General features: G+C 39.9%; 1 protein-coding gene across 3 annotated transcripts in view; it reads right to left on the bottom strand.

The window, feature by feature from the left end:
- Glurb (metabotropic glutamate receptor B) overlaps positions 1 to 14,405 on the bottom strand; it is a 357,471-nt gene that overhangs the window by 42,121 nt on the left and 300,945 nt on the right. For all 3 annotated transcript variants that reach the window (XM_076783796.1, XM_076783795.1, XM_076783797.1), the window contains one exon: positions 3,207 to 3,349. In XM_076783796.1, the coding sequence (XP_076639911.1) occupies positions 3,207 to 3,349 (143 nt within the window). The remainder of the gene's footprint in view (positions 1 to 3,206; positions 3,350 to 14,405) is intronic.

Here is a 14,405-nt window from a genome sequence, read left to right as displayed (position 1 = left end):
GAAGATGTCTGAGATCGATCAGTAATCTGTTAAGCCCAGTGACATTCTCGGCCATTGCGTAGGTCCAGCACGTTCGAACCATTCGTTTGGATCTGTTTCCACTTGACCTAGAATCGCGAACGCGATTTTTCGACGTTTCTTATTAATTTTCTTCCCCGCTATCAATAATGCGTTATTCCTCGACGAAGGCTGCAACAAATTTTCTTTGAAAATACTTCCTGGTGACTTCGTTTCTTCGAACTGCAACACGGTTTTTAATGGCGTGCCTCCGAGGATGCGCAGTTTAAGAAAACGTTGCACGGTGGCAACGGTTGCGAATCGTAGAATAGGCCGCGGGATACGCGGGAATTCTACGTCAAACAGTTTCACAGCGGGGAATCCACGGGCGGAAGTAACCTCAAAAGCATACTGGCAAGGGAACCGCGAACGAAAAAACAAAGAAAAGCGCGGAACCCGCCCCAAGACGAGTCTTACCCCGTCGCAAATTTTCATTTCGCCCGTTGGTCTATTCTTTGATTCCGCGGGAACTAACGCGAATAAATATTCGCCCCAGTTCGCTTATCCTTCGAACGGAAAAGGAACTCACGTCGGGATAAGCTGACTCGCCACTCTTTTTCCCGATCCCGGTACGCGGAATATATTTAGGCATTTCCTACGCTGTAAATTTCTGCATTGTTTTCGATGAAAGAACGCCGGTTCGTAGATTCGGCTTGCGGCCGCACTGTTTTCCTTTTTCCTCTTTTCATATACGTGTATATATACGCATAATCCTTTTTATAGCTGGCAGAAAACGAACAAAAGTGGCGGAACAAAAGGGTCGCGTCGTTGCTACGTTCGCATACTTGCGCGTATGTGCATCGTCGTATTGTTACGGGTTGTCGATAAATATTAAAGGATGAGAATCGGAAGTTCCCTTCCGGAGAAACGCTATGGGAAACTATTCGTGTCGGCGTCCACTCTGTTGTTTCGTTGCGTACTATTGCTGTTTGTTCGTTGTTACGGAACAGCTTTCGTTTAATTCGCGACGATCTTTGCTATTGTAGATGTGCCAATTTGTTCTTCTGGAAACGATAATTCTTATTTAAATTTAACGTCCATGATCGTAGAGTTATTTTAGTCTGACAATTTTGACGTTACTGATTTATTTTGTTCGAGAAATTATTTACTAGTTTATACATTGACAACAATTTTGACGTTACTGATTTATTTTGTACGAGAAATTATTTACTAGTTTATATATTGCAACAGATTTTGTATTTCGTTCCTGAAAGTATAGAGATATCTTTTGGTCAATTGAATTGCAAAATTCCGTCAATTAAAGTGACTATATTTGGTCGATTTATATAAAGCAGGGAGAGAGTGTAACATATATAAATGTATTATTTTACACACTGTATAGTTGTTAAATTGTTTTTTATTTAAACAAGCTGTGCATACAAGAAAAGAGATATAAAATAACATTTCGAGCCTCGTAATTTACAACGAAAATTTAAAATGAAAATAAACTCTGCGTTTCGCGAACAGTCCAGGATCAACAGGAAATAAATAATAAGCGGAATTAAAAGATCAGAGAGACATTGGGACGATAATTCATTATAGTTTTACACCCTCGGGGCTGCGAGCACGGCATATTGTGTTCCGTAAAAGGTAACATGTTTGAAATCTGTTCAATCTGTTCCTTTATCGGTATCGCCTCTTGGGTTTTGTATGTTTTTTATCCGATGTTATTACGGTCATAATGTCACGTCACTCTTTGAGCATGGCGGCTATTGTTCGCAAGAAATGGGTTGCAGATAGCCAGTTTTTATTGGATACCATGAATAACATAATTTGCCGATATCCGTGGGAGCAAAGGTTCGATCGCGACGCTACGTCGTACAAATTTCTAGTTAAGCCACTGAATTATGATTGTTAAAAGTTACTGGAAAATAAGGGTTACTCAAATCGAAAGTTTCAAACAAATACGTTCAAAATCCAATCGCCAATTACGAAATCTGAGTTCAATATATTTTCTACAGACGTCTGATTAATATTTATAATTGACAATGCAATAAAGTCACAGCTGATCCTTCAAATCACAAATGACTGAAGTTTTTAGCACAACATTTACTAAAAATAAATGAAAAGAATTCATAAGAAACGAAACTATGTAAATAGAAGTGTAATGTGATATTATTTATAATATCTGGTAAAAATTCGTAAGAGACAAATTTCTTTTCATTTATACTGAATCATTATAATGGTATATAAATACGAGTGAGAGTATATCCAAGTCAACACAGGAAAAATAGCCTTTTTCTCGATCCAATTCCTCAGTTGCACGGTTCAACGCAGTCGCAGCGTGAACTATCGTTGACAAATTAGGATAATTTTTTCATTACACGCGCCATCGACCGCAGATTCGACGATTTGTATTTCCCCCAGCTGTGAGTTAGCATTCTGCCAAGATCACGCGTGGGTTCTGTCTTCTTTCGTTCGGGTCACGTTCGAATTCGGAGGCGGACAACCGACGAATTTTGCGTTAGGGGAGTTCCCAGCGCGTTTGACAGCGATACCATCGATCGATGCTAGGTGGGAAACACCTGCCGTGTAATTGTCTCATGGGGTGTCGAGTTTGCGGGCCGAGGGAGGTCTGGTTTCCGCGCGGAATTAAAAATTCCATCGTGTCGGTTCGATATATTGAATCGTGGCGAGGCATAAGAATTGCGTGGTTAAGCGATGCGATTTCGCAGTCGAGCGATTTTAGGCCGCGGTCTCTCTGAAGTTTTCGCCGGAACGAAAAATGTTCACGGTTCGTCGCCGTTTTAATATTTTCGTTCTTTCATGGGCGTTCCTTGGACTTGGACGCTCCTTGGCCCGAACGTAGTTTAAACACTTGATGCAAAACTTTTGATTAAATCGTGGCCCATGTTGGTAGAGGAAACATGATCCCGTAAAAAGACGAGGCGGAAACCATCGACTTTGCCTCGTTTATTAGTTTCTTTATTGAACTTTCTCCACTCGTACGTCGAGGATTATTTTTCTATCGCGATCGTTGGTAAATAGTCAGTTTTCGAGCGGAAATCTATTTGCAGGACGATTTTCGAAACGGTCATTCGCGCGATCGTCGGTCCCGCGATTCTATTGTGGTTTCCCCATGGCGTTCTCGCGGAATAAGTATAAATTCGCGACCGAATTTCAGCGCCTCGACCATTCGTTGCACGTACCTGCGGTATTCGGAAAAGTCTGAGAAGGTTGGCCACTTGGATAGATGTGACCGAGCTTGCTGCCCCGACGACTCCGCTGATAACTTTTCGCACTGCAGTTTTATTGCAGTGATACTCGGCGTCGTCTATATTGCTTATTGAACCTGAAAAACAAACGGAAAGTACGTTGATTCGATATTTAATTTCAATCTTCCGCTTCGACGAGGCACGAGAAATTATTATCGATACTCTCGGCATGCAATTAACAAAGAACAACCATTCACGTAGACTTTAGCGTGGCATTATAATAATATTAATTAATTTATCGTAAATCCCATTATAGTGTACATATAATACAGCATAACAAAATAAATCAATATGCATTGATAATAGTATAGTTATATAATACGGTTAACGAGTCTTTGAAAAAAGTCTAATGTAGCATTTTAGTGACTTATATCTTCTTTGATTATATTGTAAAGAAAAGTTACGTCTGCAATAGTGCTTTGACGAGACACGAGAAATTACTATCGATATTCTCGGCATGCAATTAACAAAGAACAACCATTCACGTAGACTTTAGCGTGGCATTATAATAATATTAATTAATTTATCGTAAATCCCATTACAGTATACATATAATACAGCATAACAAAATAAATCAATATGCATTGATAATAGTATAGTTATATAATACGGTTAACGAGTCTTTGAAAAAAGTCTAATGTAGCATTTTAGTGACTTATATCTTCTTTGATTATATTGTAAAGAAAAGTTACGTCTGCAATAGTGCTGATAAAACGGAGGGATTATATACTTTTTATCATCAGTTTATCTTTGATTAGGTTGGCTGACCATATAACTGACATTCTTTTTATAAATTAATATCAGGTTAGCACGGTCGCGTGCGGATACAGATACTTCCTTGCCTCGTTTCTCCACTTATCGGTTTAATTGTATGTAATTCCGCGCGGTGAATATATTTTTCGCTTTCATTATTATCGTTATGATCCGTCGCTGCGGGAATTCAAGCCATATTCGTCGGCGGATTCGTGTTTATTTAGAGACGAGGCACCGCAAATATGTTTCGGCTGGTCAACACGCCGCATCAAAGAGAGATAGAGTTTAGTCGCGTCATGTGGGTTTAAAGAAGCGACGGAAGACCAGTTTCGGGTTCCAATTTCGTCCAGAACCGGGACAAACCGGGAAACCCAATTCCCGGTTCTGTGTATCTTTGAGAAGTGGCCGGAAATGAAGACGAGGGCCGCGGTTTCGGCGTGGCGTGACAGAATTCCAGATGACTTTCTTCCTGGGATTTTGTACAGACCGAATTACTATCTTACGCTTCGTTTATGCCCCTCAAAACTTCGCGAACGTGACTTCTGTTTTTTCTTTTTCGCGTGCTCATTTAGATTCCATGAATCGGTGATACTTGTTCCAAACTTTTTTCATTCCACACTGACCCGCTACGATTCTTATTTCTATTTTTAAATCGCTTCCCTTTGGCAGCATAATCTCCTCCAACTTCGTTGCTAAAATTTTATCTTAAAATGTTTAAAAATCAGAGTTTGCAACGACACAAGTGTTTCCTGAAAATATCACCCTGAGCCTAAGACTATTTTGCTTCCGAACTTTTTTAAAGTTAATCATCAAACTTGTTACGCGCAAGACGAGCGACGTTTTAAGATAGCAGAGCTTAGTATCACCGTCAGTGAGGCTGCGAACTTTTTAAACAATCCTCGTATTTGCATCCCCTTTCGTTCCGCGGCGTTGAAACAACGTCGATTTCTTTCACGGTACGTTATTTGTCGGACGTCTTTCGTTTCGTAGCCGCCCTATCGAACGCACGCCAGTGATTAAAACGCGAAGTATGAATAATTGACGGAATACAAAAAAGGGGCCGTTACGTGCCGCGAAGCTTGAAAAATATTAAGAATATTACGCGATCCGGGATAGCGGCGATTTACATATCGTTAAAAAATTTCCATAATAATAGATCTACGGCGAAAGAGCAGTTCTTGAGGTGTAACTACCTCGGGAGGCTCTTCTTCCAAGAGAATTTCACGAATGTTGCGCGAGTAAACAACCACTTAACGTAAACTTCCATTTCTCGAAATGCAAATAAGATATTTTCGAAGAACGAATTTGAGTAAATCAGGTAAAAATACTGTTCTATAAATTCAACTGGTCAATCAATTGTTTTATACACCAGTTTCAAAGCAAACATATTTTATCAAATAAAAATAACCGAGGAAAGACGTACTCGTGAATAAAATTCTCTTGAAATTTATGGGGGATGCTTCGCGAAAAAAATGCAACGGAATTTTGTGCAAAAAATAAAGTCCCTGGTCAAAAATGGAAATATTTGTGCGGCCCATGGGTTAATGCATATTTATGCATTACGGGCATGAACATTTCAAACAAATGGTTCGGCGCAATAAATTTGCAAATAACGATGAATATTTTAGGTCTCCGAGCCGGGTGTAACCCCTTAACGACGCGTGTTGACCGCGTGTTAGTCTGTGTTTCCAACACGATTGCAATCGCGCGGAAAGTACACTGTCCGGCCAGGATCGTAAACTAAAAGTAGGGCTGAAGATCCGAACGGATAGTCCGTGAAAAATACGTATCAGCCACGTGAGCGTAATACGGTTAATTAAATGCCGCGTTCCGACGAAATTCACGCGAAACGTCAAAACGGCCGGGGTCGTTAATTCGCGAAGGGTTCGAACCGAAAATAATTCAATTAAGGACATCAAGAATTCATAGTGCACACTGGCGGGATAATAAGAACCGTTTTATCCGTTAGTATAACCCGCAGGCCGTGTTTCGCCTCGTGGATAGCAGCGGTCTCGATGCCCGCCACGGATTAATATGGTAACGAGCTTGATTTACGGCCGGCGCAAATTGTTTCGTTATTGCGTCGGTTATTTCAGATCGATTAATCAGTTTATGGTAATGTCGTAGCTGTTTCGCGAAACGAATTCATATCGACGGGGGAGGAACAAACGGATAAACTGGGGAATCCTCTTATTCGTTTCGCCGTGCAACGCGGCATAAACGACTTCTTAACTACTTTCATTGCCCCTTTTTATCGCGTTACAAACTTATTTCGAACTTCGTGTCTGGTTGCGTATTTTTACCTCGCCGGAGGAAGTTGAAGAAACAGAGAAGGGATTAAACGCCGCGGAAAACGTTTCGAACAAATCGCCCGGTTAGCTGCAGAGACACGGCGTTTAACCCGCAATTATGCGCTATAATTTTTAATATCCATATTAGCAAGAAATACCCTCTTTGTTCGCCCGCGTCGCGTGTATTCTAGTTCTCTAATTGGAAATCAAGTTTCAATGATCTAGTTTTGTTGCGCACTGGCCGTGTAATCAAAGTAAGTCAAGTCAAAGTAAACTTCAAAATAAACATAGAAGACAGCCTAAATTGTATATTAGTTAGCATGTATATCGAATAGAGGATGAAATGAGTGTCCATTCAAGTCGATAACGTTATTAGTTTCGGAGATATAAGGATTCGAAGTGTTTGTTTACGTCGCGAGGTCAATGAACTTTCACTACGGAGTAAGACGGAGACAAAGGTAGTAAAATTTAAAAAATTACCCTTTCATTTAAATCACAATATCTCCAAAAGGGAAAGTCGGATCGACATAAAATAAAAATCATTTTAAATTGAAGGCCTTGCTAATTGTAACAGTGACTCTATTATGGAGAAAACACTAGTAGTTTCGGAACTCTATATGTGTAAAGTTTAACTATTTTTAATACGCGTTGTTAGATTGTTCTAAGACAGTGGAAATCGAAGATTCTCTTCTCCCATATTTGCTATATATTTCCAAAAAAAATATAGATCGTTTGATCGGTTACATGACAAGAAACAATACTATTGATACTTCAATAGTACTCATTAATATTTCCAAAAATAATATAAAAATTGTCTCTTAGTGATTTGTAATCGTTAAAGATTTAACATAAAGAAAATATTACATCCAATAGATCGGAGAATCGTGTTAGAGGGCTCTCAGAAACCATTGTTATTGTCCGTCAGTTGTTAATGACTCTTGTTAATTTGACTCCTCTTTGATATCGACGTATAATTGCGTGGCTTTCGATAAAGGCGATCTGTTTCGATCATTTATTCGGTACGCATACATGTTCCGCGTAGTTTCGCATGTTGCGATAGCACCTGTTGAATGGAACCAGCTTATACATACGTCTGACCTAACTATTCAAACTATGATGTGGAAGCAAATCGCCGATGGAAGAACGTTAAACCTCCTTCGTAATTTACGACGTTATGCTAAACTTTCGAGCTCCACGGGCGATGGCCAGTTTGCCCGCGAGATTCGTTTACGGTGCTCAATCGAGCGAGTAAATTACACACGAGTGTGCTGTGGAACGTTTAGCCCGAAGCTTCGTTTAACGCATTCCTGCCACAATTGCGTTACATTTCTGTGAGCACTTTGCAAATTATGATGTTTAACAAGCCGAATCGCTGAAATTTCGGTAATCTACAAAATTGATACCAAAATAACATTAACCCGAAATTTCTGCCTTGCATCATCACTAGAATTTCTACTTAATTATGAAACCTGGCTCGACCGGGAAAAATATTACTGTACAAAGCTGTCCTAAGCTGTTCGTATTAATTTTCCAAAAGCAGTTAATAATTCATCAAGTTAAATTCAAACAAGTTAACTGGAAATTTCGATTCCCATAAATTCATAATTCAGAAATAGTTCGTAACGATAGCTCCCGAGGATGAATGTATATAAAGACTCTCTGAATATTTACAACGATACGGACGAGCTACACGAACGAATAAAATTGATATTTATATGTTTGCTTAACAACGAAATTCAGTATTCTGCGAGTATTGGACTTGTGAAAAGGCTGATGCTGAGTTTGGTAGGAAACTTAATCACTATTGAATATTTAAAAAAATAACTGTCTATATAAATACGTAATAATTGGGGGAACTCTGAATTAAAAATAATCGAAAGATCGTCTCCCTGCATCGTCCACACTCGCAATCCTTAACTCAAGTAGAAAAGACCGATAATGGTCAGACGCGTTAGTCTTTCAATCAGCGAAGATAGATTTTTCGACTTATTTTTGACCCCGTTATAAAATCGATACAACAATTGAAAACTGGAGTATGCGTCGGTGATCGTTCAAATTTTAATTAACAAATTTTTATCTTCGATAAAAATAGAAAGAATATGCATTCTGTTCGTGAGATACGCAGCCTCAGAAAGTTAAAAACTCGCGGTTCGATATCCACCTCGAGGTTTTTCGTTTTCTCTCTAACTCTGAGCGTCAAGTGAGTGACAGGTTGCAGAAATTCATGGCAACTTTCGCGGGAAGTTCGGCGTAACTGCATTGCGCTCGACGTGCTCCGGATTCTTTATTCCGGCGGACAAAGACTCGCGCGTGTGTACCGGAATTAACAAGCATGGCGAGGAGATTAAGGCTGGATGAAACTCTTGAGCGTTCCCTATAATAATCCCTCGCGAACTCGAAATTAATTCATCTGCGTGACCTTCGACGTCGTACAGTTTAAGGTTTCCCTTTCCTCCTTGTTCGGGCTAATCCTTTGCAAATCGCTCGACTCGAGCTTCCGCGAGATTATTTAGGGGAATGCTGATAAATTCATGCTGCGAATGCTTATATCGTAACCTTCCAAATTGTTCCTCGCTCTACGGAGCTTTATATTTCTCGTGCTGCAAACCTCCGGTGGAATCTTCGGGATATTCCCGAATTCTTGGAATTATAATTTTCTAGGTTTCTTTGCGAGAATATCAAAGACTGCTAATTTTATTTAAATTTTTCTATCTTTTGGGGAATTTAATTTTCAACAGACGATGTTCTATCAATTTGATCTACTTCGAAGTTGAATGTTTGAACACTGGTCTAAAACTTTTTCTTTGAATAGTTAGTGAAATTATTGTAGAGTGACAATGAGTCTGTTTTGCAAAGAGGAGCACTAATTTCAACATTTGTTACTCATAAACGAATGTCAAGACACGACAAACTTAATTACTTTCCAGTCTTAACTTCCGTGAGCATTTTAGCATTTTAAACGCGAGAAACTGGACTTCAACGAAGAGTAACGACTGAAGCGACGTCGAAAGTTTAAATTGCAATTTCTCCAGAATTAGAGGAAGAAACATGCGTGCAAAATTATTATATTTCTCTTTACTTTATCTGCTATAACATCGTAGACTAGTAGAGCAACAGAAAATTATATAAAAAGAAGATACGATAAGGTTGTGAATATAATCACTAGACCGCGAATCTTCATGCAAATTCATATTTTTATTAATAGAATTAGTGAAATGGAAGCTTTCTAGAGGGCTGTCTCAACCTCTAAATATAATAATTCGTATTCTATTTTAAGTATTCCTTACATTCTTGCATATTAAGCGCATTCTGTAGTTTTTTGAGAATTATAATGCCCCATAAATGCATGAACATTCTAAAAGGAATAGTATATAATAGAGGCATTGGTCGTACAAGTTGCCAAATAGACGAGTGAATGGAGTTCCGCTATAATCGCGTAAATTTGCCAGATTCGAATCAGCGGTCTTTTAATTTTCTGGCGAGTCAAAATCAATTTCGAGATCGTTTCGTCCACCTCCTCATCAAACTTTCCCCACAATTCGTTCCTTTCGTTTCGCGCGAGAAAAATTAGCTGATCGAGAAACTTTTGCATCAGATGCCCGTTCCATGGTCTCCTAACTCAGACCTAACACAGCTACACAGTGATCGGGAGGATATTTGTCGAAGAAACTGTCGTCTTTGTTTTGTCGTCAAATGTTTGTCAAAGAGTTAACATGCGAGCGACAAGAAGGGCTGTCCAAAGAGCTATGAATCTTCGTCCGCGGCTCCATTTTCTTCGTCGGAGCCAACGGAAGTCGCGCAGCAGGAAAAACGACCGAAAGATAGTTCCCGGTGAGCTGTTTTTCACTCGATGAGCGATCGTCTAATTCGTCTCCGCGGCGTCGCTGATCTACGGCGGTCCCGTATGCGCTCAGGTCATTTTCAACGTCTTTTTCCGCCATGCAATGCCGGCACGTTTGCTTCCGGTCTCCCAGCCATCGCGAGAGAGGCGTCACGACGCTCAAATCAACTGGAAACCCCTATTTATTATTTATTTTTTGGGTTTCTCCATATTCTCACAAGTTCCAAGTTACATATTCCAAGTTTCTGCACTTCTCCCAAAGTTTCGTTTATGGCAAAATTGTCCTCCTGGAATCGTATTCTTATTTAAATTTAAATTTTACACGTTTAATAACGAATACTTCACTTCGATAGATAATACATCAGGTATTTATTTGAAGCTGTGAATTTGGGAAGCACCATGTATTTCGACGATTGACGAAAGTTTCGTTTCCCAGTGGAAGATATTTCGTCCGATACCGTATTCGGGCGTGTTCATTAACTGCGTAGCGCGTGGAAAAGCGCGATACAGTAGAAAGCTAACACGCATGTCAATTTACAGCGATTTTCAAAGGGACATTTGCATGGCAAAAGCCCTGGGCGCATTTTGTCGCGTTTGAGTGCAAGTTGGAACCATGACTGACGGGGGCTAATGCTTTGACGTGTTGAATATTTTGAAATACGCGGGAATTAGCATTGGGCCAGGATGTTCATAAAACACTGGTCCGGGGTTTCTGGACATAGTTATGGCGCTGATAGCTAACCATTCCGGGACAAGAAAGTCTTAACTACGTCATTAGTCGTGAGTCGTAATGGTTCGCGCCGCGTCCGCAATTTGTTAGAACAATTTCGCGTACGATATCGATTATTCGGGACGGTAAAATATGCGCTACGGGCTAATTTCGGGAATCAAATTTGTATTACTTAAGCATGCAATCATTTTCATTACCTTTAACCGTACGGTTGGAGCTTGCGATTTATGGAGGTTCGATTCACTAACAGCGTCAGATTAAAATGATTCGTGTCCGGTATTTCGAATCACCGTGTCTGATCAATCGTAGGAATTCCTACTTAGAACTGTAACGATTCTAATTCCTTTAGTTCGCGAACGAAGATTGCCTGAATTTTTATTTTTTGGCTACTGTGTCCAGAGTAAGCTTGCTCCTCCATTTACGCACACCAATCCACAGCCATGTGTACGTGAGCTTAGGTGCTTTGGACAGCTTTGGGAATTCAAGAAAGAAGGCGAATGCGAGTCTTTCTTTCTTGCTTTCGAAATAGCTGAAATCCGATTTGTGTCAACCTGCATACGATTTTGAGTCTTAATTGCCCAGGCATTTTTATTTTCCAACCCATGTATACCTATTACACATAAACAAGGTAAAGAATAGATCTATCGTTAGTGGGATGAATGCCATCGCTGTACCATGAGTGTCTTATAGCATGAGATACACTCTTTCAAAGTGGAACAAAATGTTAAAAAGATCATGCATTAAATTATGATCACTGGTGGTCAACAGTGAGGTGGACATCAAGGTCAGCAGTCCAGTGAAGATCTAGAAATGATCAAGAGGTCCAATCGAAATAGCGTTGTTCTCTAGACCAAGCGGTTCTTAACTCTTCACGTTGACACTGTCTCCCCACTCTTCGACTCCCCACTCGAAGACTACCGCAGGACAAACTCTTCAGTACCCCTGGAGCATCCAGGGGAATCGGGTCTCGCGGGCCTAAGTCAGGCCATTCGTGGAGCGCTGCCCACTGGGGACCAGGAGTGACCAGGAGTGACCAGGACTGACCAGTGCTGACCACTACTGACCAGTGCAGATCCGACTACTGACCACTACTGACCAGTGCCGGACCGTGATGACCACTGGTAAGAACTATTTAAAATTGCTCTCCCCTCTTCTATTTTGTCGTTTGATACCAATTGAACGTTATGGAACTTCCATCGCTTTTGCTAAATTACGAATCGTTTCTTATGTTACAGCTGGACCTTTGGTGCTTCCTTGCTAATGGTAACTAATGCTCAACAAGTAGTAAGCCCACTTTACTTATTTATATTATTATCACAAAATTGACCAATTTATTTTATTTGTTTGGACATAATTCAGTGTTGTTTGACTGTCTGGTTTTATCTGGTTATTATGTTTTCCTCCTCTATTTCTACTTCTGCCTTATTTTTTGAATTGGCATAATTGTGTTGAGTCATGTACCATTTTTGTTTGCATATTATTTTATGAATTTTGATGTCACTAATTAGAATAAGATTTTTATTCTTGTTCCATTTCACTAAGATATTTTCTTTAATTCTCGGATATTTTCATTCTTTGATTTCATCGTTGAATTTTCAATTCTGCTCAATCTTTGTTTCTGTTCGTCGTTGAAATTTGTATGGTTCGTCAGATAATTTTTGTAATCGTTTGCTATTTTACTTCGACATTATATCATGAATTTTGATCTCTCGTTACGCAAGTATAGGTAGAATACTTTGTATCATGTGTGAATTTTGATGTCACTAATTAGAATAAGATTTTTATTCTTGTTCTATTTCGCTAATTCTTATATATTTTCATTCTTTGATTTCATCGTTGGATTTTCAATTCTGCTCAATCTTTGTTTCTGTTCGTCGTTGAAATTTGTATGGTTCGTCAGATAATTTTTCTAATCGTTTGCTATTTTACTTCGATATTATTCCATGAATTCTGATCTCTGGTTATGCAAGTATAGGTAGAATACTTTGTTTGTATCATGTGTAAATTTTGTACATTTCCTTAGGTAGGTCTAACATCGAGCATCTTATAGATTCTCACTCTTCGATACATCAGCACGACAAATTATTCCATCACTTTGTCTAGTTTCCATGGTGTTTATTAAATTTCCTTTCGTATGTCACTAATATGGGTATCAATTTTAGTTTTAGATTATTCGCAGGGACATCGAAGACGCCACAACCGCCGAGGGACATTTAATTCTAAGTCGATTAGATTTAAGCTTCGTCGCGAATCTTAAAATTAACGTCGAAGATTTCTTTATTGTACATATTTCTGCGTTCTACCAAGCAATTATTCAATAAGTAGCTTCTCGTTTTCTCGTTCCCTCGTTCCTAGCTTCGGTCACCGCTGTTTCATCGATTGAAACATGTGATCGGCCGTGTATCTGGTCCGAAAGATTTAATCGCCTTCCCTTGGTAAGCTTGATTGAGGGAAAACGGCACTTCGTTGGAAGGTGTGGAGTTTCCGTATTCTGCGGAAACGCATACCTTCCAGCGGAAGTCGACTCTGTCTCAGGTACTCTCTCTTTGTCAGACAGCCTAAGTCGGGTCCTTCGGGCTCCCGGCGGGTTGCGTTGGAGAAATGGAGACCTCGATTCGGAGTTGCAGTTATCTGTTTTCTTGTTGAGATCGAGTTAGCAAGGGCAGTAGGTTCGATCCTCGGATCCGCTGCACGGTTCAGCGTCGCGTCGCGTCGCGTATCCCACGATTTAGCTTCATCCCTCTTTTTAACCACATAATTGCTTGGTACAACTAACATCCAAGGAACTTTGTTTCCTTCTATCGTCCGAATTTTAGATTCAACTTGACTAGACTTGAGCTTCGACGTTAATTTTAAGTCCCTAGTGTATGCGTCTCCCAATGTTGCCAAGTAATTATTTAACAAGTAGCTTCTCTCGACTCGTTCTCTCGTTTCTTGCTTCGGTCACCACTGTTTCGTCGAACGAAACATGTGATCGGCCGTCCAGTTTGTCCCAAAGATCTAGTCGCTTGCCAATGATAGATCGATTTCTAGAAATAGAAATCAATCTACCAAGGGTAGTGTTGATTCGATCCGAAGATCTGCTGCATGGTTCAGCATCGCGTCGCGTCGCGTCTCCCATAATTTAGCTTCACCCCTTTTTAAACGAAATAATTACTTGGTACAACTAAACTAGAAGATCGAAGGAGCATTGCTTCCTTCTATCTCTCTAGTTTAGTAATTTAGCTTGTAAGAATGTAAAAGGGAGATCGATGGAACTTGGATTCCATCTATCTCCCTTCGGGTCTCCACTCGCAGCAACCTCCTCGTGGTGAGACCTGGTAATCGGTGTCACCCACGATAGAAAAGTTATTCTTCGTGGCTGACACCGAGCTAATGGCTGCGAATTTAGAATTGTTTCTTGATATAATAAACGAATTTAGATTTATAGTTAGGCAGGTGTTTGGTTAACCATTATGTTAGGCAGGTTATTTTTATTTGAAGACAAATTCTTTTGAAAATTCTTTCAACTCTCTTCG

The sequence above is a fragment of the Colletes latitarsis genome, chromosome 2 (assembly GCF_051014445.1).
Source record: "Colletes latitarsis isolate SP2378_abdomen chromosome 2, iyColLati1, whole genome shotgun sequence".
Classification (NCBI taxonomy): Eukaryota; Metazoa; Arthropoda; class Insecta; order Hymenoptera; family Colletidae; genus Colletes; species Colletes latitarsis.
Note: the sequence above shows the minus strand (reverse complement) of the source record. Positions and strands in the feature narration are given on the sequence as shown.